Source organism: Apteryx rowi, unplaced genomic scaffold (assembly GCF_003343035.1).
Source record: "Apteryx rowi isolate R43461 unplaced genomic scaffold, aptRow1 scaffold_103, whole genome shotgun sequence".
Classification (NCBI taxonomy): domain Eukaryota; kingdom Metazoa; phylum Chordata; class Aves; order Apterygiformes; family Apterygidae; genus Apteryx; species Apteryx rowi.
The window spans coordinates 506,310-533,325 of record NW_020447231.1 but is presented as its reverse complement, the minus strand read 5'-3'; the positions used below and the strand labels follow the sequence as shown (position 1 = coordinate 533,325).

At 40.5% G+C, this 27,016-nt stretch overlaps 1 protein-coding gene across 2 annotated transcripts in view; it reads left to right on the top strand.

Moving 5' to 3' along the window:
• Positions 1 to 26,499, top strand: part of SLC9A4 (solute carrier family 9 member A4) — a 35,122-nt gene extending 8,623 nt beyond the window's left edge. For both annotated transcript variants that reach the window (XM_026066499.1, XM_026066487.1), the window contains exons 3-12: positions 326 to 585; positions 3,580 to 3,797; positions 6,226 to 6,428; positions 7,570 to 7,656; positions 9,114 to 9,184; positions 11,504 to 11,665; positions 16,719 to 16,815; positions 19,051 to 19,182; positions 20,165 to 20,252; positions 24,365 to 26,499. In XM_026066499.1, coding sequence (XP_025922284.1) covers positions 326 to 585; positions 3,580 to 3,797; positions 6,226 to 6,428; positions 7,570 to 7,656; positions 9,114 to 9,184; positions 11,504 to 11,665; positions 16,719 to 16,815; positions 19,051 to 19,182; positions 20,165 to 20,252; positions 24,365 to 24,651 — 1,605 coding nt within the window. In that variant the 3' untranslated portion in view covers positions 24,652 to 26,499. The remainder of the gene's footprint in view (positions 1 to 325; positions 586 to 3,579; positions 3,798 to 6,225; positions 6,429 to 7,569; positions 7,657 to 9,113; positions 9,185 to 11,503; positions 11,666 to 16,718; positions 16,816 to 19,050; positions 19,183 to 20,164; positions 20,253 to 24,364) is intronic.
• Positions 26,500 to 27,016: the final 517 nt, after the last annotated feature.

Below are 27,016 nucleotides of genomic sequence, written 5' to 3'. Positions count from 1 at the left end.
CAATAATGAAGTTTGTCTTCAAAAAAAACAAAAGAGCATGAATATTTTTCAGTTGCTTTAAAGAAGCCACCAAGGCATCTTCCCTTCAATTTCTTGTGATCCCTCAGCATTTTACTTTTTTTACATAGTCATCTACCCCACTTTTTTGCTACTTGCAGGACACCTGACAGACCCTTAATTCTGGGACTTGTTAAGAGCGAGATGAGGTTTCAACTGTAACTTTGCTGAGCTGTCTAAAGCAACATCTGGCATATATACAAAAAACGTGCAAGTCTGCCAGGTTTGGAAAGGCATCTGACTACTGTCTCATTATTTTCATACGTAGGTGTTATATAACATCTTCATCGCCTTCACCCAGATGCACAGATATGAAGAGATCGAATCCATCGACATTCTTGCTGGCTTTGCTCGCTTCTTTGTGGTTGGGCTGGGTGGTGTGCTGTTTGGTATCATCTTTGGATTTGTTTCAGCATTCATGACTCGATTCACCCACAACATTTCTGCTATTGAACCCCTGCTGGTCTTCATGTTTAGCTATCTATCATACTTGTCTGCTGAAATCCTTTACATCTCAGGCATTTTAGCGTAAGTATGGCTTTCAGATGCCCTCTTGGGGGAAGGGGCATTCTTTCAAGGAGATGTTTTTTCTTGAGATTGGTATAATACAAGCATTTTCAACATATGGCCTGCAGACCTGCAGTGAACTAAGGGGTCTGTAAAATGCAGCAGTAACTAGGAAAAGCAAGCCCCTAGTCAGTATGGGCCTCTAAATGTACTACAGAGGAGTGGATATCTGTTCTGAAAAATATTTAGGTATCTGCTGGTTGGAAAAAATATTGCAAACTGTTGGTAAGATGACTAGTGCTGCCACCATCTGGTTGTTTTCTATTCTTTGGGCCTAAGTGTGCAGTTTGCTTCCTCTGATAACATCTGTTTAATGAGAGAATGATTTGATAACAGACCTATGTATCTGTATTCTACGTAGCAGCATCATCAAGTTACAAGAGGGATAAAAAAATGTTAATATGGAAAAAGTAAAGAAAGAATGTCTGAGTTCTTGCTTTTGTATACAACTGTGAACATCAGCTTTAACATGATTTATTGCAATTACATTAGATTTGAACAGCATCACTGGGATTGAAATTGAGCAAAAATAGACAAGAAACACCAAGCATATATGTACACATAGTGTATGTACTTGTATGTGTGCATATATTCACATATATGGATACTGAAGATCACGTCTTTGACGTGGTAGAGGTAACTTGCTATTGTAATGTTAAGGACTGTGTTCTTAATGTGCTGTGACTGCACGGGTACCCAGTGCAGAGGAAAAGTTGTCAGGTCAATCAGCTGCAGTAAATACAGTGAGGGTGAGTAAGGGGGCATTTTGGGAAGGAAAGAGGACAGATGTAGGAAAAAAAGTCGGAGGAGAAAGGAATGGGGGTAAAAGTGAGTGAAGTTACAAGAAAACGGTTGGTAGGTGAATTTGAAAGACACTATGCCAAACAGCCCCTCAGCAGAGTAAAATGTAGAGAGATGGGAACCTGAAGAGCTCTCAAATGCTGTAGCTAGTGCTGCTGGCCACTACTGCGTTTGGTGCACAGCTAGTGGGTGGCAGCAACCTTTGCTCTGAGCTCGTATGCTGGTGGGCAGCAGGGCTTTGTGGGCCCTGGTCCTCCTGAAGGACCAAGAAGTATCTCCAGAAAGGAGGATGAACAGGTTTCAACCTAACAAATAAATATGTGTAGCTATTGCTTGTCCAGATATGTTTGCTCATCAAACACCGATTTGTTTAGCTTCAGAGCAGAATTTGCTTTGTACAGACAACCTTTGCAGGAGTGCTTGGGAAGAAAGATTTCACTATTTAACCCAGGTAAGCAATTAGGTTGGAAATATGTTTCTATGAGCTAATGATTAGACAAAGGACTCAAATCTTGGACTATTTTTTGCAAGTCCGACACATTTGCTTTGTTTGCGGTGAATGGTGACCTTAGTTGAGCAGGGCTTAGACCTACTATGTAGTGAGCACTAATACCATAGGGACAGTAGGAACTGTAGGGATCATAGGAACCTGCACTGCCCAGCACACTGCTTTCCTGCCTATTCATTGCACTAGAATATTTATTTGCTTTATTTCTTTTGTTTCTTATTTTCATTAGTATAGTGAAATTATTAGTAGTAAGAGAAAGTTAATATAATTGGGATTTATTATTCTTACTGCTTCATTAAGGAAATTATTGCTTGTTTTAGGGATGGGAACTTTTTGTCACCCTTCTGAATTATTGAGGAATTCATTCATTTTTCACTTGGATCATGAAACTCTGTTATGCATATGTCTCTGAAAGTCAACAGTATTAAACATTAATGCCTAATGGCCTTGTCTTAGAATGTCCTTGGACCTGCTAAATGTCTCACTTCCATGGGCATGCCCATGAGATTTCTTCAGTGGAAATTAAATGAGTAGAAACTAGATGAAGGATTCCTTAATGAGCAGTCAGCATTCTCTGAATTCACAAGTTCAGAAAAATATCATCACACAGAAGTCCCCAGAGACTAAAGTAATATCAACAGAAGCTAGCTAGCTAGATGATGGAATATGTTCCTAGCATAAAACTGAATCTATCTATTCATCTACAACTGTAAAAAATGAAGGGGAGAAGAGGAATCCTTAAGATGGTGCTCAATGGCTGATTTAACTGGAAACACAAAAAATGGAGGTCAGATCCTGACACTGATGAGGGGAAGTGCCTTACTCCACGTGATGTATTTTATTGTCTTCAGYGGGATTGCTTGAGGAGCGAGGTACTGCTCAGTGTGCATGTTACCAGCAGCTGTGCTGGGTTGTTGCTGATACTTTTGAGCAGATTTTAGCCTTGATTGAGGAGAAAATTGGTGGAAAATATTCCTTTGGTTTCTTGGTCACATTGCCATACCCTGGAAAACTGAGAGGGAGGAAACAGAGGGACAGACTCTAGGATGACTGCATTTCCCCTGCTGTGCAGAAATGAGCTGGATTGGGCAGAGACTCACTGAGGCTTAACCTCCACCTGCTGATATGCCAGCTAGCTGGCAGGGCACAGCAGGTAGTTTTGGACCCAGTGCTGGACTAGCACCATCTTCTTCCATGGCCACATCAAAGGAAAAGATGACTGAGAGGCAGATTATGTCCCTTTAACTGATCCGTCCACCTGCAGGCTGGTACAGAATTGACTACCCTTTGTTTGAGACTCAAATATTTGGTTATTATTTGTGCATTACGCATTCAGAATAAAATGGACTTTGAACTAGAATGTGATACTCTCACTTCCCCTTCAAGAAGGCTGACTAATTTGCTTCCTTTTTCCTGTATGCAACATGGATTCATAAAGCTCAGTTAAGGTACATCTTTTATCTAGGGTCATATAACTGAACTAGCCGACATTACTGAAGAAGTAAAATGCTCCTTGATATTAGGAAGGGCACTAAAAATTGATGACAGAGAGTGGGAAGCATGCAGATGATGAGGGCTGAAGTTGTCCTTAAATCAAAAGACAAACAGATGGATGTTGTTGATCTCTGATGTTTTGCCTGGTACAGGATGACAGCATGTGCAGTGACTATGAAGAAATATGTGGAGGAAAATGTTTCCCAGAATTCCTATACGACAATAAAATATTTCATGAAGATGCTAAGTAGTGTCAGCGAGACACTGATTTTCGTGTTCATGGGAGTGTCAACAGTTGGGAAGAACCACGAGTGGAACTGGGCCTTCATTTGCTTCACTCTGCTTTTCTGCCTCATTTGGCGGGCACTGAGTAAGTCAGCTTTTGTGGGCAAGCTTTTCTGCATCTCTGAGAGAAACACTTCAGTGCAAAGGTATGTTAGAAAAGTCTGTGCAGACTGGTATAACCGGTTTAATAATGAGTCTACTAGGTGTGTGTTGCTGACAAGTTCATTTCACAAATCTATGCTTGCAGGAAAAGGGGGGAAATGCCCCAAACAAATCTGCAAGCAATGACATTCTGCAAGCACAGGCTTTATGATTAGGTGAGAATGGAATATTTTAAGTAAAATTAAAATATTTCCATGATTATGCCTATATAGATGCTGACATCTTAGTTAACTATCCCTTGGGTAAGTAGGCTTCATAATAATTTCATCACACACTGTAATTAACTTACTAATTAGATAATGTACATCAACACACTTCTGGTACTATAACACTAAAGATCTGGGGGTCAGGAGTGCTTGAGGCATTGAAAAAGAGGGAAGGTGGATATACGTACTGATAGATGACTGAATTGGGACTCTATTTCCCTCCTTATACTACAGCCCAGGCCAACCATGCCATGCTACTGCTCTTCACAAGTCAATTTGCACAGTCTCTGATGTGTTAAACTACTAGAAAATACTGTCTGTCTGAAGTTACTCTGTTTCTTCACACTGTCTCTCTCAATTCCTGCAAAGGTCTCCTGCTCCCTAATCTGTCAAACTGGGATTCCTCCAGCATGGGCAACCCTGAGCAACCTGATCTGATTAGACCTGTTTTGAGTAGGGGATTGGACTAGATGACCTCCAAAAGTCCCTTCCAACCTTAAGTACTTGGAGCCTAACATTTGGGACCAGCTAAGTACTGGCATCCAACAGCTGAGAGTAAGGTGCTGTTTCTTAAATCTCTTCTCAGGTGACTCATCCCACTGTCAAACAGAATAACAGAGCAGGAGGAACAGGCTGGCTTGATCCCTCAAAGCCCATAGAAATTTCAAGACCTTTGAGTTTCAAGCCTGGGAGCCCTGGAAGAAGGCATTTAGCCATAGGAGAAAGAGGAAAGGGGAGGAGCAGTTTGCCCAGAGAGGTCTTCATCCTTGGAGACATTCAAAAGCTGACTGGACAGGGCCCTGGGCAACCTGCTCTATGTGATCCTATTGGAGGAAAGGGGTTGGACTAGATGATCTCCAGAAATCCCTTCCAACCTCAACCGTTTTGTGATCCTGTGAGGGCTCAAGTACATGTGCCTGAACAGCTCTATTATGTAGAGACGACMCAAGTACTCAGCAGTGGAAGTGATATGATTCTGGTGGTTTCACAGCAAGAAGGAAATAGTTACATATTTTACTTGTTTATGCTGCGTCAAGCATGACCTTTAAGTTTTTAAAGGCTTAACTTTGGAGGCCGTTTTGGGATATCCTTCTAATAAGGATAGAAAAGACGCTTTCTTGATACAAAAATCACTCTGCTGCCACATGTCTGTCCCTCTCTCCAACACCAAGGGGAGAGCCAGAGCTTTCCAGAGGAAGACCAAAATATTTTCCCCTAAAACCGTCCTGAAAAATTATTGCATCTTCTTGTCTGAAGTTTGAATAAGTAAAGAGAATTGGCTTGAGGGTGACACCTCCTTTATAGAGTTTCAGCCTGAGTAGTTACTGTCTAACATAAGTAACAAAAATGGTCTTATATAAAGCAGCATCCAGCAACCTAAATGACAGGATATTGGTACTGGCCTTAGCTATAATAATCCACAGAGTTTATCAATGACTAATATGTAGAATAACACCAGTAATTAACAGCATTTGTTAGTGTTTACATTAGTAGTGTAACAATTTCTATACAAAACGTAAGATACATATGTCTCATGGAAGGTGAAGACAATTAAGAGAAAATCAAGGAACACACTAAATATATCTATAAAGGGAAGTTGCAGCCCTTACACATTCACAGGGTGTTTCATTAATTTTAACTTTTTATTAAAAGAAAAATTAAAACAGAGAAATAAGTAGAGAACTAAAGAGAGAACAAATCAGAGGATTAAAAATTAAAATGCTATTACTCTTTGCCTTTCAGTGAACCTATCCACAGGAACTGGTGAAGCACTGTTAAAACACTTTGGGCAGATAATGTGCAGAAAGCAGGAAACACTGCAAGGGAAGGCGCAGGAAAAACTCTCATCTAGTGGTTTATCTTGTCTCTAGAACACTTCAGAGAAGAACTGTATAACATAAATATAGAAAGCAAATCTTTTCCTCACTTCTAAACCACTCAAGTGAATTTAAAACATAAAGCAGTTAGAAAACACACTCTTTTCTAGAACATTTTCTCACAGTTCCATCAGTTGCTCAAAGAGAAGGTACAAATGCTCAAAATTGAAAAGAAAGTCTTGTCAATTGCTTCCCGAGCCAAGATGTTGCTTTGTTTTAAGTATTTTCCTTTTCTACTTACTTAATAACAGCTTTTTTTCCTACCTAGGTGTATTTGCTCTCTTCTACATCAGTAACAAGTTCCGAACATATCCCTTCACTGTCAAAGACCAGCTCATTATTTCCTACAGTGGCCTTCGAGGAGCCAGTAGCTTCTCTCTCGCATTCTTGCTTCCAGTGAATCTCTTCCCTAGAAAAAATTTGTTCATTACTGCTACACTTGTAGTTACATACTTTACTGTGTTCATCCAGGTGAGTGGATTTCTTAATGAGTTATTTGTGTATAACAGAAGTGATTGAAAGCTTTGTAGTGAAGATTGCGCTGAAATTTACTATTAAACCAGGACAAACTACTGTATTTTATGGACAGATTTAGCACTGCAGTGTATAATTACCTGGTGAGTGTTTTTAAGGTATCACTGAATAACTTTTTCAGAAGAACTATTGAAAACCCAAGTCTTCTAAAACATTCAGGGAAAAGGGTCCATTGTGTCCAAAATCTTTTCTTTTCACTATACATGCACTTCCTAATGCTTCCRAAATAAGAAGCATTTTAACTTTACACTTCAGCACAAGCAGAGTTATTCCTTACTAGTGTTGCATATAAAACTGAACAGAAGAAAGTAATTCTGTCTTATGTAGGATTTTGAACTTTGGACATTTATCTTCATTCATCTTGGGACCAGACTGGAACATTTTGAAAACCTTTGTAAAAGAATGTTAAAGAAAAATATGGGGAACAAGTCAGATTTGTAAGAACAGATGTCTAGTGTGACTTCAAGTGCTCTGGGTTATTTTAATTGGCTTACACTGCTGAACCAGGAGAAATTGAATTTTCTGGACAACCTGCATAACATTTTCTCTATTTTTCTATACCAATAGCTCAGATACTCAAGGGCGTTGATGGGACACTATGCAATTGTGCTTAAACACTCAGATTCCACTCAAAATGTTTCACATAAACAATTTTGTTTCTAATTTCCCTTTTTAAAGGCTAGATTCTGTAGTAATGCAACAGACAATTGGGAGCAGCTAAAAATGGTTTCAAAATAAAATGTTTTATTCTGAAAATGTTGAAGTAAGAGGTTTCAAGATCGTAAGAACCCAAAGATAAAGTTTTCTTTCAAATGAGTGCTGTTTTGGTGGAAGTTGTCAATGGGTTAGTTACTTTACATAGTTCAAACATGTTGATAAATGTAATTTTGATTAGAAAACCTGATGCATACTTTTTAAAAGTTTTTGTTTTTTAATCCTTTTCTGTAGCTCTCTCTACAGGTAACAGATCATTCTTCTAAGACACAGCTTTCCTGATTGACTAAAATGAAATTCTTTTGCTTTCTTTCTGCTTTTTCTAAAGGATAATTAACATTTCAACTCATTGTTCCAAATGTAGGGAATCACAATTGGTCCATTGGTCAGATATCTAGATGTTAAAAAGACCAACAAAAAGGAGTCCATCAATGAAGAAATTCATGTGCGAGTAAGTTTTTGGTATCAGTAGCTAGTATTCTAGAAAAAAGAGGAGAAAAGGTATCAGTTCCAACATAGCTGGAGAGAGCGAGATATTCAGTAGCACTGGCATTTGGTGTATTTGGACAATGAATGTTTTTAAGACTATTTGGAGGAAATCCTAGGCATAATATTCTAAAATATGATATCTCATTTGTATTCACAGAGATTGTCATATTATGATAGCGTACCATAACTGTCGTGGCATAGCAGAGCTTGGTGGGGAGGGGAATCTATTTTCAAAGCTATAGAATAGACTGTTTTCCAAAGACTTGAGTGATGCAACAACAGTAAAGTATCAGATTCTAGCCCTTATATCTGGATACTTGAGACCATGGCAGAACAGAAACATAAAAGTAGAGTTTACAAAATGCATTCATCATCCTTCCCAGCTATATTTGTCAGCTTCCTCTATTGCCATGCTTTGACTGGTTCTAGCCACGGTGAAGCCTGAAAAGTCTTAAATCAGGCATTACAACCAAAGTGAGCCGAACCATTGGTCTGCAAATTTAGTTTCAAGTTCTTCTGAGAAATTATCTTTCTGTCTCTCAAACATTTGCTTTAACTTTTCAAATTACCAATATGTAAAATAACAGAATAACAGTCAAACTGACTTAACAATACTCTAAAGATATACATATATGGTTTCATTGTCATTATAGGAAACATATTTGAAATGAACAGAAACATTGCGCCTTAAAATTAAGCGAATGCAGAGACATTAGAAAAATCAGTGCATCTCAATTGATGTGAATTTGATGTGAAATTAATTCTTGCTATTTCAACCTTTACACTTAGTTTTGAAAAGAATTTATGTTTAAAAACATCATGTGTAACAATATGTATGTAACAATTGGCTGTTTTCAAGCTGTTTCAATAACTCTGGAAACACACAAGAGAAGATTGAAAATTCTGGTAGTTATCAGTGATAAACTGACCAGTCTCATGACAATATTCAAAATCCTTGGAGCACTTGGAGGTCTAGGCAAAGATTAAGGAGTGAGGTACCTGGTCATGTGCCCCTCCCCTCTCAGGGAGGTGACACATGGGGAGAGGAAATTTGGCTGACAGAAGCAAGAATTTAATTTTTGGTCTCTGTAGACAGACAGCCAGGCAAGTAGTATCATCTGTATCATCTTCCAACGGACATAGTCCTTTTCTTGGGCCTATTTTTTGCTGGGGCATGGTGAGATGATAGCAGACTGACAGACTTGCCACCTTGATCAAAATATTGCCACTGCAGCCAAGCACAGGAGATGCTGCAGTGGGATGTTTGTTTGAATTTTTAGAGAACTGTAGATGTTTTCAGAATTAGCTCCCTCGCCACCTCTTTTAAAAATCTCAAATTCCTGTTAACAGTTGCATATTTGTGATGACATTATTTTCTTGTAATGGCCACTTAAAATCTTTCCATGTCTGTTTCTCTAGTTGATGGATCACTTGAAGGCTGGTATTGAAGACATATGTGGACATTGGAGTCACTATCAACTGAGAGATAAGTACGCATCTCTTATTGCAGCCTACTATAATAAAATAACCTATCTATGATGTAAAATACAATAGGTAAATAGAACAGGAAATACATCTTGTGCCACATAAGGCTAACATAGCATGAAGTATTGGGGCCATGTGTCTTATCTCTTTTTAAAAAGTGAACTCCTGAGTAACCATTATCTCTTGGGAGTGCAGTGCTCATATATTGTTTGCTAAGTTGCTTCCGCACAAACAAGGAGAAAGTAGACCTTCTGAAAGAAAAACATAACATATAAATGCATGCTACAGTAAACAGCCTGTAAACATAGCTTTGACATAAATCTTAGACTGGCAATGCTCCTTTAGGTTTGGATTTAGAATGGAAGCTATGTAAGAAAGGAGTGCTTCATTTTCCTTCGTTGTAAGTCGCCACGGCAAAATCCCCCGTTGGTAGGTACAGATTAAAAAGTAATTAGTCATTTGTCCTTACAAGTCTTTGTATTCAGTCATAGTTAAAATAATACTGAAGTGAATGGCTGAATTTAAATATCCATTAGCATATGCAGATACTACTTTTAACATGGTCTTCACTCAGGAACTGTACAGGACTAGCATTATGTGTTCCGTAAGCATGATGAGGTGATTTTGTGAAACTTCCTGTATATTCCAGGCATTGTCCAGAACAGACTTGGCATTCTGAGTTGCTGTTTGCTTTGTACCTTTCTCCGTAAGGGAACTCTGTGATCATATTGGCCACCATCTTGGCATGTGAAGGCAATATATGGGGATAGAATAATCTTCCTTTTCCACGAGCACCATATTCTGATGCCATGGGATAAAAGTAGTCCTTTAGGCTATGCCAAGACTTCCGTGCAGGAGCACTTTGGCTTGCCCCTTAGCATTGAACCCCAGTGATCAGGATTGGGGGTCTGCCAGGACATGTGGCAGCTCCCTTCGTGCCTGGGTTTTTCCCTATGGAAATCAGGATTTTGGAGTGGGAAGAAAGCTGCTGTTTTGCATCCAGTCTTGTCACATCAGGGAGTAAAGCTGTAGCGAGCGCACATATCTGGACCCAGAAGCTAAATGTTCTCTAGGTTCTTGCAGAGCAGACATAGCTTTAGGCATCCATGTGGCCACACAACTGTCCATACAGTGAATAGGCTAAAATTCCTCTTGGAGCAGTGATTCCAATCACATATCTGCATTCCATGTTTCAAAGAGATAAAACACATTATTTCCCCTTATCTCACATCTACGCGTGGCTATGATAAGAGAATTTTGTCCAAATTAGTTATAAATGTAGTGTTTCTGTTCAGGTGCAGATTAAAAGACCATATTGTATATGAAAATATTTAATGTAGGAAAGGTTGTATTAAAAGGTACTCCCTATTCCTTTCTAGGTTATTTTAAAGATGTTTGGCATATGTATTTTGAAATAAATTATCTAAGTGAAATGACACTCAGGGTAGCTTCCTGTTACCTAGAAAAACATAAAGAGCTCTAATCCCAGTGGAAACACATTTTTGTACCTTTATGTGCTATTAGAGTAAGTATAAAAACAAGACTTTGTTAAGAAAAAATGTATAAACTCTGTAGTGCTTTTTCTAACACTGTGGACCACATTACCTTGCTGTGGTAAACTGCTCTTTTGAAAGAAACTTCTAAGACGATCTGCTGTTGTTCTGCTAAACATCTGCCTGAAAGCACATACCTATTTCAAAACACACACATACATTCGCATTCAAATTATGTCACGCATTAGTGATATTTTATAATCTGCATCATACATGCACATAGTACTTTGTGGTCCATTCAAATTTTGTTATTCAGAATACAAAGAAATATATTTTCTCCACTCTAATTGTCAGGATTCAAAATTATCAGCAACATAATGGGCCCAAACTACTGTAACTGCTGGGCCATTTAGAGCATTATTGGTGTCTGGCTGAATAGGCCAGGATTACTGTAAGTGCAGCTGCTGCTGTTATGCCCTATTAGAATACAACATTTATACAAAAGCATGGAGACTGGCCATATTCTTTTCTTACAAATGAGGCAGTGTTATATGAAAACACACACACAGCCCGCTATTTTGCTCTGATTGCAGCTTGTTTCTGTCTTTTGTCTAGTGGGCTTTGCAATCTATGTGGACCAGTAGACCATGCCAAATGTCCCCCTAAAGGTTTCTGTTTACTAGGCCTTCAGGAGTCCACAGGTGCCTCCAATTTGGATTCAGTTTCCACTGCTGAATTATATATGTGTGCATTTGAATGAAGATGAGCTTGTCCCACAGGGATAAAAACACATTTCTTCTTTACTCTTTAGTTTTAATGTCTCTTTTGCAGATTTAAAAAGTTTGACAATAAGTATCTGAAGAAGATCTTAATTCGGGAACACCAGCCCAAATCCAGCATTGTGTCATTGTACAAAAAGTTGGAGATAAAACTGGCCATTGAGATGGCTGAGAGTGGCATGATAAGTTCAACAGCATCCACAGCTTCTTTACAGTGAGTATTGGCCTCTGCAGAGCAGAATAGGGTACAGGAGGGAAGGGGACAAAAATGAGGAAATATCTGAGGGATTTTATGACTTTAATAGAGGCAGACAGACAGACAGTTATGAGAAGAGGAGTTGTTATTTTGTGCTGGCACTTTGGTACTCATCATATGTTTACTTTGAATCTTTGTTCACCAAGTGATAATTAAAAAATGTGACATTTTCATTATGTTTCTCTTCAATAATGGGCAGTACTGAAGTGGAATCATGTGTCTGTCCCAGAATCTGCTCTGGCTGCTTTGTGTCACAGTAGTGATTCAAGTCTCCCATCCTCCTCACTTAGCTGGCCAGTGGATTTTGTTCATCACTGCTAGGTGCTTAAAGAACTGCACAAAAGTTTAGAGTAAAGGTCTTTGGTCCTGACTCCATTCTCCCAATTAGAAATTTGGGGTCCTAAAATCTTAGTTGACGTTTGCCGTGGACAGATTTCCTTGCAGAGTTTGCAGGTTTTTCTACTTCATTTTGCAATCCCTCAAGCTGTCTTGTATTTTGGTAGTTCTACACCCAGCTTTGGCCAGAACTCAGTTGCAGAGAAAACAAGAAAATGGAAAAAAGGACAGAAGGAATCAATAGAGAGCACTTTCTGAAACTGATCCTGGATGTTCAGTGTTGGAAAAAAGGAGGAATTTACATCAGCATTGTTGCCTAGTTTTCCAAGTAGTGTGAGATGAGTGCTAGTTCTCCTAAGGCGTATGTCTGTGAATGACATCCAGTAGCCAGGCGGCCTCTGATGGAGGTGTCTGACACACAGCGGGTCTCCTCCAGCTGTCCCCTCTCTCTTGGGCATGCTCCCCTCTACATGCTGTCCCCCAGTAGGAGTGCTACCTATTCAGTTCTTATGGAGAGATGAAGCTTGCATATGCATGCGCATGGGTAATGTGCTAAAAAGTAATGCAGCTTGGTGTCAGACAGAGCTGGGGAGAAAACTGGTGGGATCTCCAAAGACGTCACTGAAGGAACTGCCCTGTAGAAGAGGATTCTGTATAAAATCTTCTCTCCTTCACACTGTAACTGCCCTGCACCTGTTTATTTTCACCTGCAACACATTGGCCAGAAGGTGTATACTGCCATATGACTAGCTATAGGGAGGCAGTTTGGCAGTTACCTTCCACAGACTCTTTCCTGGGCTCCTGCCAGCTGGTGTGGCTGCTACTGCTCTGCTGCTGCAGGCCTTCAGCCTCTTTATTTTGCAGCAGCCTCCAGCAGGGCTCAGCATGTTTTCTCTCTTTGACAGTCCTCTCTCCCCACACTAGAAAGTTTAAAGGATCACATCTCAAAAAGAAATAATGACTGGACATTAAATTAAAATCTCTCTTGAAGCTGTTTGTCTTCATCATGCCAAGACTCACTGGCTTGTTTGAGACTGATACCAGCATGCAGTGTAAGACCTAGCCCTTTTCTTTCTAAATCATTCTTTACTGAATGGATGATAGTAAAAATGGTTGTGTGTTTGTCAGGCTCCCTTCTGCTGTATTCCCCTAACCGTTCTGAGCCAAGAGCAAAAGTACAAGGTTGGTAGAAAATCTATGACAAACAAACCACATTCTTCTTCTTTTCTTGAAAGGGATATGGAGAAAAAAAGAAAAATTGCTTTAATGCAGTTCAGAAAGTCTCTCCTGAGCTGAGAATTTAGATTGAAAAATATTCTAAATAAACAATGATATGATGGACTGAGTTTTGCCAGCTGTACTCAGGCTGTAATTGAATTTTACTGTGCATCAGCCTCTGATGCACTCTGATGCTACGGAGAGAACCTTTCAAAAAGACAAAATGACACCTTTAAAAAACAAAGTACAGCCTGTGGCTCAGAAATGTCCCGATCTTTGGAGGCTGTGAGAGTGTCTTAGGAAAATACATGTTTTCCTAGATCTGTTCTTCAATAGGTGTCCATGGTTGAACACTGTCAGAGGCAGAATAATGAGCTAGTTGGATCTTTGGTCTGAGCACTGGTTCTTATATCTCCATTCCCTTGAGCAACCAAGTGAGTCTGCTTAAGAGTGAAAGGTTTCAAAATGGAAGAATCTGTAAACAGTTTTATGGCTTTCATTGAGATAGGTTGTACCTAAAGTCCCTGTCCTGAGTGAGGATACAAAAATCTGGCCATGAACAAGCAATCCTTAAAAGTTGAGATTTGAAATCAAATTCAGATGTATTTTATTTAAAACTATATTTACTTTGCCATCTTACCGAGAATCTTTTCTCATTTGTGCTTCTGATCAGTTCTGCAGCCTTTAGGGACCAGGAAAGAAATATTCTTTGCCAATCAAGGCAGATCTCAATTGCTCTGGATTCACTCTATAATCTGAAATTCAATTCATGTTGGTGGGATTCCTGCAGGTGGAGTGGGTGTCGAATATGCATTAAACATTTCCAGTGTGGATTGGAGAAATTYGTCCATGGACTGTGCAACAAAGAATCCACATTTGAATGAAAATAGAGCATTTAGTTATAATGGTTTGCAGAATACAAGCCTTAGAAATAAGGATTTCAAAGGCAAAAGCACAGCCAAGCAGATATTGCAAAAACTGTGTTTGTATTTTGGGAAATATACCTTAGAAATGCCCATTAGAGAGAGAGAGAGACTGATTTGACTGTGAGCTTACTTAATAATGGCTTCATATTGCTGCAGTACTGACTTTGGTAAGAATAAACCTTGGAATATATCAATTCAGAAAAGATCAGAATCAAATGCAGTGTTGTCATTTGTGATGATGCAGTTGTGCAAGGGCTGCATGTGATGAAAGTTACTTCCTTCATAGGGCTAGTGAAGATCAGTGGAGAGTTGGTAAAGTTCAAAATTTGAGATATTATATATAAAAAGTAACCTTACAAGGTTTTGTAGGGAATTGTATTTCTTCCATATATGAGCTACATCTATGTCTTAAGAAAAAAAGAGATACTGTCATGGTACTACCTACAGAGAGATAGTCAGTTATCACAGCATATTGTCGGCTCACTATTTTCTTTGTAAATATATCTCTCATGCTGTGCTTTGTGCTTAACATTCAGGAATTTTCAATAAGAACAAAGAAATTTGTTTTAGTAAGGATTGCTTTATGGGTTTGGTAACATACCAGATGGTTTTTTTTGGAAAGCTTTTTTTTAATGTATTATATATAGTAAAATGTAAAAGCAACTTTTTTTATTACCATACCTGTGTATCAATTAGGTAGGTTAATATCTAATCCCATGAAAAGAATATACATTTTTTATTTGTGCTTCAGAACAATGCAATTATCTTCATGCTGTTTGTTCTCTTGCTACTTCAGCTTAGTTGAAACTCAGGGAATTTTATTTAAGTCACTTTAAGAGCTAAACAATAAGCATTAAATGACTTAGGAGCGTCCACTTCTCCTGTATTGGCATGTGGAATGGCCAGGTCTGCAACTGGGAAAGTAAAAAGATGATCTGATGTCTTGGAGGTGTTCTGCTCACCCCTTCTGCTCAGATGGGGGAAACTGTCTCTTCAGTCTGCTGAATATCACCTCATCTCATTGCAACAGTCTGCTTATGGGTCTCTCACATCCTAGAGATATCCCTAACCCTATTCTAGCCCTAATGCTATCTTCTAGCCTGCTAATGCTATCCCTTAACCTATCATCATGCTCGCTCTCTCTTTCTTCTTACTTTATGTAAGATTTGGCCGATTTCAGTTTTGTTCTGATGAAGAATGAAAACACATTCAGAAACCTTGAAATATTTCAGGAATGTGAATTCTTAAATTCCAGGGATGTTGGACAGGGCCAGGCTACCAATGTTCACTGTCTGGTTAACAGTAAGAGTCAGTAGAATGTACAATTCAAGCTGTACATGATGGTTTTACAAGTTTTCAAGATGATCTTGTTCGATTATAGCACAAAATAGTGGTAATCTTGTTAAATAAACTGTAATTGCAAAATTCCAAATATTTTTCTATGTTTACAGCAATCTTAGTTTTGTATAATCTTAGTTTTGTATGAATCTACTTTCCTTTGCTATTAAAGTTTTGGGGTTTTTTTAGTTTAAGAGGAGTGAAAAACAAATTTACACAAAGCTTTGGCAAAACTGTACAGTGATGATAATCCATTCTTTAATCACACAATTTACAGACATTACTTTAAGGACATCACTTAGCTGAGAAGAAAGATTGACAATTACATAAAAAAAAAAAGAGAAAAGAAAGCAAAGCAGAGAATGGAAAAAAACAGAAACAACAAAGGAACTCTGACTGTGGTTCATCCTGGATGATCACTATCTACTTCCCCTTTCTCTTCTTGGGAATTCAGCTGAACACTAACTCTCACACAGGTTCACTGATATAGCAAATCCAGTTAACATTTCACAGCAGCCCTCATCCATTGTTTTGTTAGTGAAAAGGCCAGGCAGTTATAAATGACCGTGTGCTTCTTGTCCCAGTTTGCAAAAAATTCTAAGATTACTATCTTTTAGGTAGTTCTTTCATTTTAAATGAAGAAACAGACTCAGTTCCAAAGAAACTCTCTATATATTTGCCTCAGCACAGAGCAGGTCTCCTGGACAATAACGTTCCTGTCATTGTTAATGAGGACATGGTTAATTTATTAAGGATGTTCTTCTCTTTCACAAAGGAGTTAAAAACAGTAAGACAGCAAGGCCCAGGCTGTTAGACTATGCTGAAGAATATATTCAAGCAAGGGAGGAAACTTGCAATGCTTTCCTGAACATACAGATGTTTCTTGCCCAGTCTAATTCTTAAAAATGAATTTCCTTCTGGAGCTCTTTAAAAGAAAGCACGGTTTCTGCTGTGAGCTGTATGATGGCTTAGAGCTCTTTCTGACTAGCTAGTATATTGATAAAACCCAGGAAAGGGCAAAAAAGGTCTGACAATTTTCTTTCAGCTTTGGATGATTTCATGGTGTCGCTGGTCGGTGAAAGTCTCTTCATATCCTTCTGCCCTAAAACAAAAAGCAGATCGTACATCGTTTGGTAGGAATAGTGCTTAAGCAATTTGTTAATATCATATCAAATCTTCTCTTTTATTTACAGGAGCTGCAGGAATCGGCGAGTACATAGGCTCTCCCCCGCAGAGGTGGAGTCCATGAGAGATGTCCTGGCACATAATCTATATCAAGTGCGACAAAGGGTGTGTAAGCAACTTTCATGCTATCATATCACTCTGTATTTGTAGACTGAAAGCTCCTGTTTGCCCTCCTTCACATCATAGCAACGGCTGGTGGTAGCAGCGGGGTCGACCCGGCTCTCACTGGAGCCCTGGAGTCACATCGGTGGGAAACGAGGGCTCTGGGCCCACAGCCTCTCCAATCCAGGAGACACTCAGGGGAGGACCTGTGGTTTTGAGTTTGCTCCTTGATGAAGAACAGGCAAACAGGCTTTTCCTTCAGCTTTTCACCCTGATAGCAGTGGGAAAAGACAGGAAAATCCAGGACTGAGCTCTAGAGGTCAGGCTTCCCTCGCTGTATGGCTGCCTGTGACTCAGAAATGGCCCTTAGGAGGCTGCCAAACACCCCGACTTAGTTTGACTTTCCAAGTCCTCTCCCTCTAGGCACACACAGCGTGTGACCTCTTTCTGCAGGAGCTGATGTGTAGGGTATTCCTATGGCAACTCAGGTGATCCAGCTGATATGGCAGTTAATACTGGTRTTTGCTGGAACAGGCACGGGCACATTTCTAAAGCAAACCATCCGTAGAGGACGTTTAAGACTGCAAACTGTGTAATCTCAGTGAAAGGGCTGGCTGGAAACAGGGTGACTGGCTGGGAACAGGTGGGAGGCTCTAGACAGTGAGACCTGCCAGCAGGGCAACGGGCAGGTGAGACCTGGCCTATCGGGGACCCAGAGTCTGAGGGAGACCACCTAAAAAGTGTAGGAAGCCAGATGGGTCACGTATGCGTAGCATTCGCAGTGCATGTGGGCTCTGATTTCGTTGAGACGGACGGACACTTGGCAGACAGCTACCGAGAGTCCAGGGACGGGCAGATTGTCTACAGAGACCATAGGCTGGCAGGTGGCCACTAACAGTAAAACTTTTCTGTGGAAGTGGGAGGCCTGGTGGTGGTAGACACTACAGAGCCCAAAGTCAACTGAGAGTCAGGCTGGTGAATTCTCATTCTGTGTGGGAGTTGTAGTTTATCTTCCTCTACCATAAGAGGAGAAAAGAAAAGAAAATCCCCCTCCTCTAGAGCTTCATTTTACAGGCTTTTTTTCATAAAATGGAGATGATAATGCCTTAACAAGGATTTGTTTTGCACAAACTTGTACTGATTTTGATGCAGTTCAAGGTATAATATCTATTTAATCCAGTCCTATGCCCAGAGTGTACAGCTGAGTGCTCTCATACAGCAATGTGTGGTAGAAGATATGTTACAGTAACCTTGAAATTATGCAGACAAATTGAGATAACTCATGTAACACACATTTGCTAGAAAATGCTAGGCCTTGCTCATTTAAATGTGTCATTATTAATATGATATTCTTTCCTAATATTGTTTGATTTGCCATGGCCAATTATCCCTAAGATATTAATTTCTTATCTTACTAGCAACAATTTGCATGTACAGTTGCCTCATAGATTACTGAAATGAACTTTCTCTCTTCAAAATCGATTACAGTAATGTCCATTTGTGCCAGTCACTTCCTATGTAGTATTGAGAATTGTGTGCTTTTGGAAATAAAAGATAGGAGTTAAAATAGTACTAGTTCTAATACTTCATGTTAAACTTTGAAGGCCTGCTGAGGCTCTGGTTCACCAGACTAACTTCACAAAGACAAATGAGATTAAGATCAGATTCTGCATTTTAGGAGAGTTTTATAAACTTAAATGAACTTTTCTCTTTGGGGGGGATAACTATTTCCCTGATTTCACAAGATGTACATAGTAAATCAACAAATAAATGACAAATAAATGAGCTTGTCCTAAAAAAGCTCAATTTTAAGGTAATATTAAGGTGTGGTTTGCCCATGTGTGGGAAGGAAGCTTGGATGTGTATTTCATTCTGGAGATGTATTCTACCTGACACAGTCTTTTGCTCCTGAGCATGGCTGCAACTTGCTTCTGGATGAGTAATGTTTGTACCAAAGGCTCAGAAGTGACTTAACTAGCTAGCTATCTCCTGGGACTTCCCTCACATCTGTAACTGCCAGTTGCATGATTAAAAGAAGTCCGAGAAAGGGAGGAAGAGCTCAGACATGTTAAGAGACCTGTGCAGGTGGGTATATTTTTATGGTATCAACCTGTGGTGAGTGGGTGGCTGAGCCAGAAAAGGTGTGCTTTTGGCTATGTGATCAAATAGACTGCGCAGCTTCAATTTATTGATATTTCAAGTATGAAGAGAATCAACTGAGTGCATTTTCTATTTCAGGCACCATCATATAGCCGACACAACCTGCCTAGGGACACAAATGAGAAACAAGCCCAAGAAATCCTCATCCGTCGGCAGCATAGCCTGAGGCAGAGTTGCAGGAAAGGAAACAGCTTACCTTGGGGTAGACCGGTACCTGTTATGCAAACTAATATTCATTTGATCAAGACATATAAAAATGCCTCTGTGTGTCTGTAAATAAAAAGACACCCATCTTTATTTGCTTTTTGTAATAGTTAAAATGGATATTTTTCACAATATCCTCATGCAGCACCTAGGACGGAAGAACTTTGCTTAGCATGTGAACAGCAACATTCGTTATGTCCTACCTCTGGACATTGGTCAGAACATAGCTACTATGGCTGTAAGTAATAAGGTAGCTTGCATTGATTTGGCACGTGTAAAACAAAGTATGATCACACCTGTGTGAATTCGTGGATTGACAAAGGGCCTGATCCAGAGCCTTTGACAACTTGCATTGACTGTTTGGGCTCTGGAGCAGAGAGAAACAGTAAGATATATCTGACCAAACGTAGCCATTGGATAGCATAGGCATTTACAGCTGAGATAAGCACAGCTAAGGAAGAGAAATAAGCTCTTGCTGGGTACAATTCATTTTATTTAAAGTTGTCACCTAAAATAGAAAAGGTGGATTTTAGAAGAATGTATTTCTCTCCACTGACTGTAAAGAAAACCTAGGGCAATTTTATCAGACACAGGCATTTTCACTGGAGATGAGGCCGAGTCCAACCTGGCTAAACCAAGTGTTGATCTTACTCACACTTCTCTAAATTTGGCCCTAAGGTTGCAGGCACAGTAGAAAAAGGGTATAACCATTCCTCTTTACCAGTTAATTACACTGTCATACCAAATGCAAATTCTCCTAACACCTCTCCTTTTTGCCATGAATATGTAAATTATTCTGGAATGGTACATCATTAGATACTTATTCTTTTACTTATGTTCTGCTGAATAAGCACAGTGCCAGCAGTGGGAGGACTGCCTGCTCACCAGTGGCTGTGGGAAGCTGCACTTTGCTGCCTAGAGGACGGGTCCTGTTTCAGGTGTGAGAGGAAATCACAGGCACTGAAYGCAATTCTGTCTTTGTACGCAGGCTAGCACCATGGGTGTACGCTGCCTCTCGTTGCCACATGGCTACTGTCAACCTGCTAGACGAAAAGCCAGGCGCGTGACTTTTACAGGTAATGTAAATGCTTTACTCTGTATCCTACTCCAGTGGTGAAAGAAACCGGGTCAGTTATTCAGTGGATTTTAAAGTAATAAATGAATACTCCCATGGAAGTCCATAGTCCATTTAAATAAGTTACACCCTTTTCTCCTATCTATCTATCTATGCTGTTTATGTGGACATGACTTCTGTTTCTATCTTATTCCAGCACCACCTACTTTTCTCTTTTTTCCTCTTGCACAAATATTCCTGTGATCCCTGCAATTTGGCCTGGCCATGAGGGCACCCTGTAAGCCCAAGAAAATAAATTGTCTGTTTCCCGCAGCCCCACAGACACAACAGCATGTAAAAGTAAGTGTTAGCAGTTGCCAAATCCAGTAGCCCAATAGAGGCAGGGCTGCCGCTGCTCCATGTGCCAAGGTCCAGTCAGTAGCAAGGCTGAGTGAGGTATTCCCAACAGGCATACACACACACACACACACACACACACACACACACACACACACTACACACACATATATATACATGGTCAGCAACACAGATCAGCAAAAGCAGAAAGTACAGCACTCACGCAAACACAAACAGCGCCAGTGGCTTCATCCTGTTCGCTTCTCTGACTGATCAAGATGAAGGTCCATTAGTGGAAAATATATATAGATAGGTACAATGCGGATCCCTCCCCTAACTGGCCTTGGACATTCAGTTCACTCAGTAGCTGCCCTGGATTGCTGGTCTCCCCAGTTGCTTGCACCTGGACATGCGAGCCCCACTCAGGTTGCTGGTGCACACTCACACTCACTACAAACACACACATGAACACATACACTGCGGATCTCCCAGTAACTGGCCTTAGACACCCAGTCTTCCCAGCAGCTGGCCCCTGGAAATCCTGGTCTCCCAGTTGCCTCATACACAGGCATCTGGGTGTCTCTGGCAGTTGGCCTTATGACCTTACCAGGAGCCAACCCCCAGACCTCATGGTGTCCCCAGTTGCTGGCCTGGACCTCCTGGTCCCTGCAGTAGCCAACTCGCAGGCTCTCTGGTCTCTCCAGTATCAAACTAGCCTCATGGCCACCCGAACACCTGGCTCCCAAGCCTCTTACCCTGCCTGCTGGCTAGTCCAGCTTGATGTTTGCTAGTGATCACACCCTGACACACACACCCACACATTGCACACACACTCTGGCCTCTCCCAGTGCTGCTGCCATGGGCATACATCCCCTCTGACCCATGGTCCCAGCCCAGGGGCCAGCACTCAGACCTCCATGCATGCCTGCACACGGGCTAGTGCCCTTCACCCGGGGAAAACAGTTAGAAATGGAATTTAATATGAAGACAGGACAAACTGTGCTGGTCAGGCACAGGGCATGGCCAGACAAATGTACTGACTAGCCCATGTTTACATGCGACTGGTCCCTTTTATTTCCTTGTTTTCCCTTGTTTGTTCCTCCCCAAACTGCCCTGATCCTTCCTTTTCACCACCTTTGGTTCCTCCTTGTACAGGCCCCCAAAGCTGTTCCCCTGCATCCCAGAAGGAGCCCCACACTCCATAGGCAGTAACCTTGGTCTGCAAGGTGATGGGGGAAATCCTCTCTGTCTGAAGCATCATGGTGKGACTCACCCTGGCCTGTGGGGCTGGTCAGTCCCCTGTGGCACCCCAGGAGGGGCCAGGGCAGGGGGCTCCTTTCTCTGATCAGGGTATTGGAGGTCCTCCGCCTTCCCTTGTGCCTCTGGGCTCCTTTGTGTTCGTGGACATGAGCCTTTAACCAAATAACTTAAGATAAAAGTATGGCACAGTCTGTTCCCAAATAGCTGGTCTCTTTTCCCCTTTTTCCTGCTTGCTGTCTGTGAGCATTTCTGTAATAGTATCAGTCTTACTGGAACAACCTATCAACCAGTGTCAACACTGCACAAGTTATCATAGGTACACAATAAAATACAGTCCTACCCTCACTTACAGTCTAAATAAGGAGAGGGAGTTTAGGGATGGAAGCAAAAAGCGGAGTAACACTGAATTGCCTAAGGTAAATACAGAACAGTGTCAGAGAAAACATGGAATTTCAGGCACTTGAGTATCCATCATTGTCTCCATCTGTATCCTCCCCTACTCTTTTCTGACTTTATTTATGGGATTCTAAAATGCATTTGGGTTGCTTTGAAAATTACTTTTAATTTCTGGCAAAATTAGCAAGTTTTCAGTGAAGTGAAACCATGTTTTTATCATTTTCTTTGTAGCAGAACTTGGACAACTGAGTTTGTTTCCTGCAGGTGCAAAATTATTTTCTTTCTTCCCTTTCTGTTTTGCTGTTGAAAGAGATGAAAGCAAAAGTGATCTGTGCAGGCAAACCATCCCCTGGGGCTGGCTTGGCACATGCACATGGGATGGAGGCAGAACAGAAACCTATAGGATCTATTCAGAAAGGAAAGTCAAAGTTATTCGAGGGGATTTTTTTTTCTTTTTTCTGATGAGGTGACTCTTTTCTGTGCTGTTTGTCAGGATGTCATGGTGGGGTATGTGTCTTTCTAAAAGATTCAAATTGTTCTACACAGCAGCCTTGGACTTAAAAACATTTCAGACACTTTCAGGGACCAAGTCCTGCTCTCAGAAATAGGCCCATTATTTCAGTGGGGAGAGCAGTAAATCCTGAAGCAGTGAAAGTGGGTACATTTACACTGATAGCTGGCCCTGAATTTAAGCCCTGTGTTGTGCTCTATACAGATAATTAGATTTCTTGGCTCTGCTTCTGGCATCAAGTTAGGTCCCTTGCGTAGCATTCACACCACTTTGGATGTCTACAGTCAGAGGAAGTCACCCTAAACTCCTCTCATAATCTGTGTTAGGATGAGATGACTTGCACTAGGGAACTGAGAAGAGAAATACTCAATATGTAGGAGATTAGAATGACAACCTCATTTATACACATCTGCAGAGCTAAATGCCACTTCTTCTGCCTATGTCTGGAAGCCCTCCTAAAACAAGCACCCTCTGGGCAAGCTTGATTTGGCTATGCAAAAAATATGCATATGCAAAAAGTTTAGTAACTAAGAGGTCAAGAGTAGCTTAAACTGCCTATCAGCTCTTCTTGCCATTCATACAAATGAATGAGTTCATTACCGGTATGCATCATGCTCTGAAGCAGCGATGTCCCCAAAGGGCTAAGTAGAAGACAATCCTTATCATAACCTTTTCCCTTTCAAATCTGAAAATAGCTATCCTATTTTGTTCCTCCTGGGGCAACTGTGGTTTGCCTGCATGGTCTACCAGAAATGGGGCTGAGCTGTTAATGAAATCAGTACCCTGTTCAGCTGAGGTAAGAGATGGTGCACATGTTCTTACTCTGTGCCAACTGTGAAGTAAACATTAGCTTAAAATAACTTAACTGAGGTTATGCTGTGATAGGTCTTGTCTGTGTGTCTGTACCCAATACATGTATGTTTTAACTAATTTTATTATTCATGGACTTTTGATTTTAACTCCTGACACTTTCTAGCATATTGTGAGTTGTTTTTTATATTAAATAAGTAATTTATTAGTGCATAATCAGACTGCAAGTGGGCTGTAATTACGAAAAGTAAAAAAAGTAAATTCTATAAGCCCARTGGAATAAAAGAGCCAGCTATGGTGTACTTGGAGCTTGGAAAGCCAGCAGGACCAGGTCTGASACATCCAATGTAATCAAAGCACCCTAGAGTCAAACTTCTGGTTTCAGGTGGAACTGTTTTTTTTTCACCTCATGTTAATTATAGGTGACAGGTAAGCCTGATTTTCAGTGGCACTAGAATCTGCTCTTTGGTCACTTTTTGCCTTCTGCTGTGGGTTTTATAATCCCTTCGGACTACCTGTTAGGTATACTTGTGATATGTGCTCACTCACTGGTATTTCAGAATAGAGGCAAGATCAATAAAATCATTTATACATCAGCTTTGGGAAGAAAATAAAAATTTCAGGTTATTTTTAGTTTTCCTTGAATGTTATCTTATTTTATAGTAATTATTTAAAATGTTTCAGTTCCAGCATTTAAAACTGTAATGCTGTATTATACTGAATAACCTTTAATTTGCTAATACCACAGTGCTTCTCTTTCTCTTGTTGCTAATATGAATCCTCTGTCTTTTTTCCTTCAGATAATTATAGCAGTGACTCTGAGTCTGTGTTCCCGGTAACATTCAGACCCCAGCCCCGACTACGGCCTCTTGAAGTAAAGCACCGCCAGGAAGAGCTTATTCCAGTGGCACGCTTAGATAGACTTGCTGGCCAATCCAACCTGTCAGGTCGACGAGGAAATTCAGTCAACAGGGTAGACACTCTAGCTCTAATGACAAAGCCTCGATTCACTGTGGGAGAAGTAGAAGAGTATGAATCAGAAGAAGAGACAGAAATGATGGCACCAGCCAGGCCATTAGCTAGATGAGGAGCAGAAAAGAGAAATGTTTGCATCTCTAGGGCCCTCTGTGCACTGCTCCAGAGAAAATAACAAAGCTCTTATATGAATCAAACCATAATTTTCCTTTTGGGGCCAGCGCACTTATTCTCATATCACTTTCAAGCACTGTATCAAGGTACACTGTGGCTCTGAAAAGACTCAAATTCTTTTATGTTTATATTAAACTTGCTTTTCAAAAAAGACACTGGAAGAGGGCAACATGATCTTTGTAGAGGTTTGGACATGGATTTAAATGACAATAGTTGGACACATGCAATGCTGTTGGTGAAAGCTGGTATTGCTTTCCTCTATATTCTGCACTACGGCCTTAATCCAGAAGAAAGAAACACTTAAGGACATGCAGTTTATGCAGTTTGGACACATGAGTGCCCAAACTACTGACTTCAACTTGCCAAGTGCTATTGACCTCAAAGTAGTCAAGGTATTCTGGGAAAGATTTTTTTTTAAAAAGCATTTTTAGGGCACCTAAATGCCTCTGAAGATGCCTAAAAGGGTACTCAAGTCAAAAGAATTGTTTAGTTTACATTTTCAATGGCAATCCATTGGCACCTCAGGTTTTGGCTCCGCAAGGTAGCTACAGTTGGTTGCTGTGGTGGTCCACAACTCCTGCAACTTCAACCAGTTTCAGCATGTAGACACCTATCACCCACATACACCTGTTTAGGATGAATAAAGCAGGCACCCTGGTACATACAATTCCAGAGAGGCCTCTTCAGGCAGGAGTGCTGTAAGAACCCTAACACAAAGCTCAACATTTTTATTATGAACATGGGCCTGCAAGAATGTGCACAGTAGTCCTGTGGTTAACAGCACTAGTCCAGCAAGCAGGTGGCTTTGACTGTAGAGAAGAGTCTGACCTCCACCTTCTCTCCCTCCTTGCTCAAAGGTGCCCAAATCACAAGGCCACTCTTCACAATGAAGCTGGACCAGCACAGGAGTTGGAAAGCAAGAGAATGGGACTAAAGGAAAAGGGAGCCTAACTCTAGCATATTGGCATTAAAGAAGGGCCCTGTGTTTTGATCCCAGCTTTTTTTAGAGTATCATCTGCTTACATGTTGCATTTGATAAAAAACCAGAAATACCTAGGGGAGGAAGGGTGTATATCCCAACCCTCCTACCAAGCTCCCTTCCAACTGATTGCGTGAGTCCGTGCTCCAGCCTCAATGGTGGTTGTGAGTAGTGGTAAGGACGTTTCCCTTAGGAAGCAAGAAGCTCTGGATTTGAGTCATTTTGGATAACGTCTAAAATTCCAATCAGCTTGTTTCTCTGATTGAGCTCTGTTCTCCTAAATGGAAGCAGCATTGCCACTGTCAGCTGTGTTTTAAAAATGTAGGTGAGTTGATTGTACCCAAAGGGGGGGATGGTTTGAGTCCAGAAATCCACAAATCTGAGCTTACGGCTGCACTAAACTCAGATCTGCAGCTGAGAAAGACACCAAGTTCAGTCATGCTTTCTTCACGTCTCCCTCTCTTTCCTCCACTCAGAGCTTGCTTAGCTGCCCCACTCAAGGTTTTACTCTGAAAATCAGGGAGAATTAGAGATAGCAATGCTGTCTCCATGCTTTCTTTTTTGACTATTACTGTTAAGCACTTGTATGTTCTGGTCCAAAAAAGCATTTATGCGTTTTATCACATTTCCTACAATGGATTTCTTATTCAGAACAGGTAGCATCCAAACCAACAAATTTGGAAGATGCCACTGGAGAAAAAAAATAAAAGTCCTTTTTTCCTTTTTTCTTGTGTTCGTAGTTTGTAATGTTCAGCAGGTCATAATGAATCATCTGTACTGAAATTATACAAAGCCTTCTGAACTTTTAAGTCCTATTTTCTTTTCTTTATTGTGCCAAGAGAAAGTATTCAACTTCCTTTCATGAAATGCAATGGCACACTATTAATACAGAAAGTAGGTTTTGGCTTTTGTACCAACTGTGAATAAACAAGGAAATACAGTTCTATACCTGAAAATCAACAAGTAAACCCAGATTCAACATACTATATGAAATAGAAAACAAACAAACAGACAAAATGAAACACCCCAGATAGATAGCTTTTAAATAAAAACCTTGTGCCAGGTCTAAATCTTACAGCAAGTTATATCGAGGTATCATCAAATCTCAATAAAAACATTATTTTAAGAATGAAACAGGATGATCACACAAGATCAGGCTTTAAATTGCACTATGAGCTATGCAGTAACCACAAGAAATTTAACTGAGGGCAAAATCAACTTTTGTCTGACATGGTCCTTATGCCGCACAGCTTATGTAGGTGCACAGAGGAGGGCATTGGAGGCCTAAGAACTGCTTTCTGCATTGCAGAGTCAGGAGAGGATG